This window comes from Oncorhynchus keta, unplaced genomic scaffold (genome assembly GCF_023373465.1).
Source record: "Oncorhynchus keta strain PuntledgeMale-10-30-2019 unplaced genomic scaffold, Oket_V2 Un_contig_29610_pilon_pilon, whole genome shotgun sequence".
Lineage (NCBI taxonomy): Eukaryota > Metazoa > Chordata > Actinopteri > Salmoniformes > Salmonidae > Oncorhynchus > Oncorhynchus keta.
The window spans coordinates 105,001-113,894 of record NW_026286640.1 but is presented as its reverse complement, the minus strand read 5'-3'; the positions used below and the strand labels follow the sequence as shown (position 1 = coordinate 113,894).

At 37.5% G+C, this 8,894-nt stretch overlaps 1 protein-coding gene across 1 annotated transcript in view; it reads left to right on the top strand.

The window, feature by feature from the left end:
- The first annotated feature begins 372 nt into the window (after positions 1 to 372).
- Positions 373 to 8,894, top strand: part of LOC118382237 (xylosyltransferase 1-like) — a 60,754-nt gene continuing 52,232 nt past the window's right edge. The window contains exon 1 of the mRNA XM_052507447.1: positions 373 to 731. Within this exon, the coding sequence (XP_052363407.1) occupies positions 453 to 731 (279 nt within the window). The 5' untranslated portion in view covers positions 373 to 452. The remainder of the gene's footprint in view (positions 732 to 8,894) is intronic.

Below are 8,894 nucleotides of genomic sequence, written 5' to 3'. Positions count from 1 at the left end.
AGAGGGTAGTGCGGTACAGAGGGTAGTGCGAACGGCCCAGTACATCACTGGGGCCAAGCTTCCTGCCATCCAGGACCTCTATACCAGGCGGTGTCAGAGGAAGGGCTGGAACAAAAACCTGCCCTGCACATCCTATAGCTGTCCAGTACCAGTAGCAGGCTGACTCCTGGTCTAAACTAGACGTTTAAATAGGAGGTCATGTGTGGACAACACCACAAGAGAGCGCAGTGTCCTCTCTCTTAGTCTTCCTCTTTCTCCTCATCTCAAACCTCAGCCAATTCACCCCTATTTTCCTCCCTCCCTCCCTCCCCTCTTCTCTCGCTCTCTAGTCCCTGCCAGTAGCTCCAATCCATAGACGCAGGCGGCGCTGAAACCCTCTCAGCCACCCCTGCTGTCAGCGCTTACCCGACGGGGGCAGCTCGCAGCTTGAGCCGAGATAGAGAGAGAGAAATATGGTTGGCAATATGTGCGGTCGCAAGCTGGCTCGCCGCTCCAAATCAGCGCTGATAGTCGCGCTGACAGTTCTCCTGGTTCAGACGCTGATCGTGTGGAACTTTAGTACCCTGGATACCGGGGAAGAAGCGGGCGAAGGTGCCAATAGTAGGCGGGAGAAGAGGGACCAAGTCGGGGGCATCAACAAAGCCTACAGGCAGTACCCCCGGAGCGGACTGCCAAAGAGGCATCACCAACCTCCGCTTGGGAAAACGGCTGTCCGACACAAGCAACAACCGGTAAGAGTAGGGAGCGATTTTTATGTCTGCCTATTATTTAGTCATTTTAACGACGATTAAAAAAAGATAACGACAAGCGTGATTACCATTAATTTGATATGCTACCATCCCCCACTACGCGTGGTTTATTGTATTGTATTGTAGGAAGGCTGGAATTATTGTCATCAGACGAAGCAAGAAGTCCGCGCGTATTTGGATGACAAATATGTTGCTTAGCTGTTGTTACCCATAGATGTTGATAAACTGGTGTAAACTAACCAATCTTTAGGAATGACCGTGGTATATTAGACTAGTGTGATAATGGACCACGGGAGAGCGTGAGAGAGCGACACGGTTAATCGGATAGGTTTACTTTAATGTAGAGTTGGTTTCTATTGGTAACGCGCTCCTACGCTGCTTTTACGTCTGACCTGTGGCAGTTTTCTAGTGACCAGCCAGTCTATTACTGCGGGCTACTGTCGGGCGCTATCAGTGTGTGTGTGTGTGTGTGTGTGTGTGTGTGTGTGTGTGTGTGTGTGTGTGTGTGTGTGTGCGCAGTCTCTGGTACAGTGGTAGACTCGTGGGTGGGATAATATAGCCACAGACAGGCTTAGGTAGGAGTTTAAAGATTACTTTAGAGAGAAAGAGAGAGAGAAGGAGGGATAGAGGTCTGTCTGAAAGACCGACAGACAGTGTGTGCGTACGTGCGTGCCTGTGTATGTATTTAGTAGCGCACGTGTACACTTCCTCTCTATGGTTTTCACAGGATACAAAAGTTGTCCCAAACTCCAGAGAACTGACGGTGATTTTGTAATGACGGCCCTTTATTTTCATCTCCTCCTTGTCTTCCTCCCGTTTATTTTGTCTATATTTGATAACAGAGTGCATGGTTGTTAAGTAGTGTTTTATATCCCTGTGCATATCTAGGCAACTGTTGTGTGTGTGTGTGTGTGTGTGTGTGTGTGTGTGTGTGTGTGTGTGTGTGTGTGTGTGTGTGTGTGTGTGTGTGTGTGTGTGTGTGTGTGTGTGTGTGTGTGTGTGTGTGTGTGTGTGTGTTGAGAGAATGCTGATGATAGAGGATTGTGACATGTCTCCTGATGAAATTATTACATGGTCCATATCTATCAGATGATGTGTTATACTGTATGGTTACTGGTCTATATCTATCAGATGATGTGTTATACTGTATGGTTACTGGTCTATATCTATCAGATGATGTGTTATACTGTATGGTTACTGGTCTATATCTATCAGATGATGTGTTATACTGTATGGTTACTGGTCTATATCTATCAGATGATGTGTTATACTGTATGGTTACTGGTCCATATCTATCAGATGATGTGTTATACTGTATGGTTACTGGTCCATATCTATCAGATGATGTGTTATACTGTATGGTTACTGGTCTATATCTATCAGATGATGTGTTATACTGTATGGTTACTGGTCTATATCTATCAGATGATGTGTTATACTGTATGGTTACTGGTCTATATCTATCAGATGATGTGTTATACTGTATGGTTACTGGTCCATATCTATCAGATGATGTGTTATACTGTATGGTTACTGGTCTATATCTATCAGATGATGTGTTATACTGTATGGTTACTGGTCTATATCTATCAGATGATGTGTTATACTGTATGGTTACTGGTCCATATCTATCAGATGATGTGTTATACTGTATGGTTACTGGTCTATATCTATCAGATGATGTGTTATACTGTATGGTTACTGGTCTATATCTATCAGATGATGTGTTATACTGTATGGTTACTGGTCTATATCTATCAGATGATGTGTTATACTGTATGGTTACTGGTCCATATCTATCAGATGATGTGTTATACTGTATGGTTACTGGTCCATATCTATCAGATGATGTGTTATACTGTATGGTTACTGGTCCATATCTATCAGATGATGTGTTATACTGTATGGTTACTGGTCTATATCTATCAGATGATGTGTTATACTGTATGGTTACTGGTCTATATCTATCAGATGATGTGTTATACTGTATGGTTACTGGTCCATATCTATCAGATGATGTGTTATACTGTATGGTTACTGGTCTATATCTATCAGATGATGTGTTATACTGTATGGTTACTGGTCTATATCTATCAGATGATGTGTTATACTGTATGGTTACTGGTCTATATCTATCAGATGATGTGTTATACTGTATGGTTACTGGTCCATATCTATCAGATGATGTGTTATACTGTATGGTTACTGGTCTATATCTATCAGATGATGTGTTATACTGTATGGTTACTGGTCTATATCTATCAGATGATGTGTTATACTGTATGGTTACTGGTCCATATCTATCAGATGATGTGTTATACTGTATGGTTACTGGTCTATATCTACCAGATGATGTGTTATACTGTATGGTTACTGGTCTATATCTATCAGATGATGTGTTATACTGTATGGTTACTGGTCCATATCTATCAGATGATGTGTTATACTGTATGGTTACTGGTCTATATCTACCAGATGATGTGTTATACTGTATGGTTACTGGTCTATATCTACCAGATGATGTGTTATACTGTATGGTTACTGGTCTATATCTATCAGATGATGTGTTATACTGTATGGTTACTGGTCTATATCTATCAGATGATGTGTTATACTGTATGGTTACTGGTCTATATCTATCAGATGATGTGTTATACTGTATGGTTACTGGTCTATATCTATCAGATGATGTGTTATACTGTATGGTTACTGGTCCATATCTATCAGATGATGTGTTATACTGTATGGTTACTGGTCTATATCTATCAGATGATGTGTTATACTGTATGGTTACTGGTCTATATCTACCAGATGATGTGTTATACTGTATGGTTACTGGTCTATATCTATCAGATGATGTGTTATACTGTATGGTTACTGGTCCATATCTATCAGATGATGTGTTATACTGTATGGTTACTGGTCTATATCTACCAGATGATGTGTTATACTGTATGGTTACTGGTCTATATCTATATCTATCAGATGATGTGTTATACTGTATGGTTACTGGTCCATATCTATCAGATGATGTGTTATACTGTATGGTTACTGGTCTATATCTATCAGATGATGTGTTATACTGTATGGTTACTGGTCCATATCTATCAGATGATGTGTTATACTGTATGGTTACTGGTCTATATCTATCAGATGATGTGTTATACTGTATGGTTACTGGTCCATATCTATCAGATGATGTGTTATACTGTATGGTTACTGGTCCATATCTATCAGATGATGTGTTATACTGTATGGTTACTGGTCTATATCTATCAGATGATGTGTTATACTGTATGGTTACTGGTCCATATCTATCAGATGATGTGTTATACTGTATGGTTACTGGTCTATATCTATCAGATGATGTGTTATACTGTATGGTTACTGGTCTATATCTATCAGATGATGTGTTATACTGTATGGTTACTGGTCTATATCTACCAGATGATGTGTTATACTGTATGGTTACTGGTCCATATCTATCAGATGATGTGTTATACTGTATGGTTACTGGTCTATATCTATCAGATGATGTGTTATACTGTATGGTTACTGGTCTATATCTACCAGATGATGTGTTATACTGTATGGTTACTGGTCTATATCTATCAGATGATGTGTTATACTGTATGGTTACTGGTCTATATCTATCAGATGATGTGTTATACTGTATGGTTACTGGTCTATATCTATCAGATGATGTGTTATACTGTATGGTTACTGGTCTATATCTATCAGATGATGTGTTATACTGTATGGTTACTGGTCCATATCTATCAGATGATGTGTTATACTGTATGGTTACTGGTCTATATCTATCAGATGATGTGTTATACTGTATGGTTACTGGTCCATATCTATCAGATGATGTGTTATACTGTATGGTTACTGGTCCATATCTATCAGATGATGTGTTATACTGTATGGTTACTGGTCTATATCTATCAGATGATGTGTTATACTGTATGGTTACTGGTCCATATCTATCAGATGATGTGTTATACTGTATGGTTACTGGTCCATATCTATCAGATGATGTGTTATACTGTATGGTTACTGGTCTATATCTATCAGATGATGTGTTATACTGTATGGTTACTGGTCTATATCTATCAGATGATGTGTTATACTGTATGGTTACTGGTCCATATCTATCAGATGATGTGTTATACTGTATGGTTACTGGTCTATATCTATCAGATGATGTGTTATACTGTATGGTTACTGGTCTATATCTATCAGATGATGTGTTATACTGTATGGTTACTGGTCCATATCTATCAGATGATGTGTTATACTGTATGGTTACTGGTCTATATCTATCAGATGATGTGTTATACTGTATGGTTACTGGTCTTTATCTACCAGATGATGTGTTATACTGTATGGTTACTGGTCTATATCTATCAGATGATGTGTTATACTGTATGGTTACTGGTCTATATCTATCAGATGATGTGTTATACTGTATGGTTACTGGTCTATATCTATCAGATGATGTGTTATACTGTATGGTTACTGGTCCATATCTATCAGATGATGTGTTATACTGTATGGTTACTGGTCCATATCTATCAGATGATGTGTTATACTGTATGGTTACTGGTCCATATCTATCAGATGATGTGTTATACTGTATGGTTACTGGTCCATATCTATCAGATGATGTGTTATACTGTATGGTTACTGGTCTATATCTATCAGATGATGTGTTATACTGTATGGTTACTGGTCTATATCTATCAGATGATGTGTTATACTGTATGGTTACTGGTCCATATCTATCAGATGATGTGTTATACTGTATGGTTACTGGTCTATATCTATCAGATGATGTGTTATACTGTATGGTTACTGGTCCATATCTATCAGATGATGTGTTATACTGTATGGTTACTGGTCTATATCTATCAGATGATGTGTTATACTGTATGGTTACTGGTCCATATCTATCAGATGATGTGTTATACTGTATGGTTACTGGTCCATATCTATCAGATGATGTGTTATACTGTATGGTTACTGGTCCATATCTATCAGATGATGTGTTATACTGTATGGTTACTGGTCCATATCTATCAGATGATGTGTTATACTGTATGGTTACTGGTCTATATCTATCAGATGATGTGTTATACTGTATGGTTACTGGTCCATATCTATCAGATGATGTGTTATACTGTATGGTTACTGGTCTATATCTATCAGATGATGTGTTATACTGTATGGTTACTGGTCCATATCTATCAGATGATGTGTTATACTGTATGGTTACTGGTCTATATCTATCAGATGATGTGTTATACTGTATGGTTACTGGTCCATATCTATCAGATGATGTGTTATACTGTATGGTTACTGGTCCATATCTATCAGATGATGTGTTATACTGTATGGTTACTGGTCCATATCTATCAGATGATGTGTTATACTGTATGGTTACTGGTCCATATCTATCAGATGATGTGTTATACTGTATGGTTACTGGTCTATATCTATCAGATGATGTGTTATACTGTATGGTTACTGGTCTATATCTATCAGATGATGTGTTATACTGTATGGTTACTGGTCCATATCTATCAGATGATGTGTTATACTGTATGGTTACTGGTCTATATCTATCAGATGATGTGTTATACTGTATGGTTACTGGTCCATATCTATCAGATGATGTGTTATACTGTATGGTTACTGGTCTATATCTATCAGATGATGTGTTATACTGTATGGTTACTGGTCTATATCTATCAGATGATGTGTTATACTGTATGGTTACTGGTCTATATCTATCAGATGATGTGTTATACTGTATGGTTACTGGTCCATATCTATCAGATGATGTGTTATACTGTATGGTTACTGGTCTATATCTATCAGATGATGTGTTATACTGTATGGTTACTGGTCTATATCTATCAGATGATGTGTTATACTGTATGGTTACTGGTCTATATCTATCAGATGATGTGTTATACTGTATGGTTACTGGTCCATATCTATCAGATGATGTGTTATACTGTATGGTTACTGGTCCATATCTATCAGATGATGTGTTATACTGTATGGTTACTGGTCCATATCTATCAGATGATGTGTTATACTGTATGGTTACTGGTCCATATCTATCAGATGATGTGTTATACTGTATGGTTACTGGTCCATATCTATCAGATGATGTGTATACTGTATGGTTACTGGTCCATATCTATCAGATGATGTGTTATACTGTATGGTTACTGGTCCATATCTATCAGATGATGTGTTATACTGTATGGTTACTGGTCCATATCTATCAGATGATGTGTTATACTGTATGGTTACTGGTCTATATCTATCAGATGATGTGTTATACTGTATGGTTACTGGTCCATATCTATCAGATGATGTGTTATACTGTATGGTTACTGGTCTATATCTATCAGATGATGTGTTATACTGTATGGTTACTGGTCTATATCTATCAGATGATGTGTTATACTGTATGGTTACTGGTCCATATCTATCAGATGATGTGTTATACTGTATGGTTACTGGTCTATATCTATCAGATGATGTGTTATACTGTATGGTTACTGGTCCATATCTATCAGATGATGTGTTATACTGTATGGTTACTGGTCTATATCTATCAGATGATGTGTTATACTGTATGGTTACTGGTCTATATCTATCAGATGATGTGTTATACTGTATGGTTACTGGTCCATATCTATCAGATGATGTGTTATACTGTATGGTTACTGGTCTATATCTATCAGATGATGTGTTATACTGTATGGTTACTGGTCTATATCTATCAGATGATGTGTTATACTGTATGGTTACTGGTCCATATCTATCAGATGATGTGTTATACTGTATGGTTACTGGTCTATATCTATCAGATGATGTGTTATACTGTATGGTTACTGGTCCATATCTATCAGATGATGTGTTATACTGTATGGTTACTGGTCTATATCTATCAGATGATGTGTTATACTGTATGGTTACTGGTCCATATCTATCAGATGATGTGTTATACTGTATGGTTACTGGTCTATATCTATCAGATGATGTGTTATACTGTATGGTTACTGGTCCATATCTATCAGATGATGTGTTATACTGTATGGTTACTGGTCTATATCTATCAGATGATGTGTTATACTGTATGGTTACTGGTCCATATCTATCAGATGATGTGTTATACTGTATGGTTACTGGTCCATATCTATCAGATGATGTGTTATACTGTATGGTTACTGGTCTATATCTATCAGATGATGTGTTATACTGTATGGTTACTGGTCCATATCTATCAGATGATGTGTTATACTGTATGGTTACTGGTCTATATCTATCAGATGATGTGTTATACTGTATGGTTACTGGTCTATATCTATCAGATGATGTGTTATACTGTATGGTTACTGGTCCATATCTATCAGATGATGTGTTATACTGTATGGTTACTGGTCCATATCTATCAGATGATGTGTTATACTGTATGGTTACTGGTCCATATCTATCAGATGATGTGTTATACTGTATATTACAGTTACTGGTCTATATCTATCAGATGATGTGTTATACTGTATGGTTACTGGTCCATATCTATCAGATGATGTGTTATACTGTATGGTTACTGGTCCATATCTATCAGATGATGTGTTATACTGTATGGTTACTGGTCCATATCTATCAGATGATGTGTTATACTGTATGGTTACTGGTCCATATCTATCAGATGATGTGTTATACTGTATGGTTACTGGTCCATATCTATCAGATGATGTGTTATACTGTATGGTTACTGGTCCATATCTACCAGATGATGTGTTATACTGTATGGTTACTGGTCTATATCTATCAGATGATGTGTTATACTGTATGGTTACTGGTCCATATCTACCAGATGATGTGTTATACTGTATGGTTACTGGTCTATATCTATCAGATGATGTGTTATACTGTATGGTTACTGGTCCATATCTATCAGATGATGTGTTATACTGTATGGTTACTGGTCTATATCTATCAGATGATGTGTTATACTGTATGGTTACTGGTCCATATCTATCAGATGATGTGTTATACTGTATGGTTACTGGTCCATATCTATATCTATCAGATGATGTGTTATACTGTATGGTTACT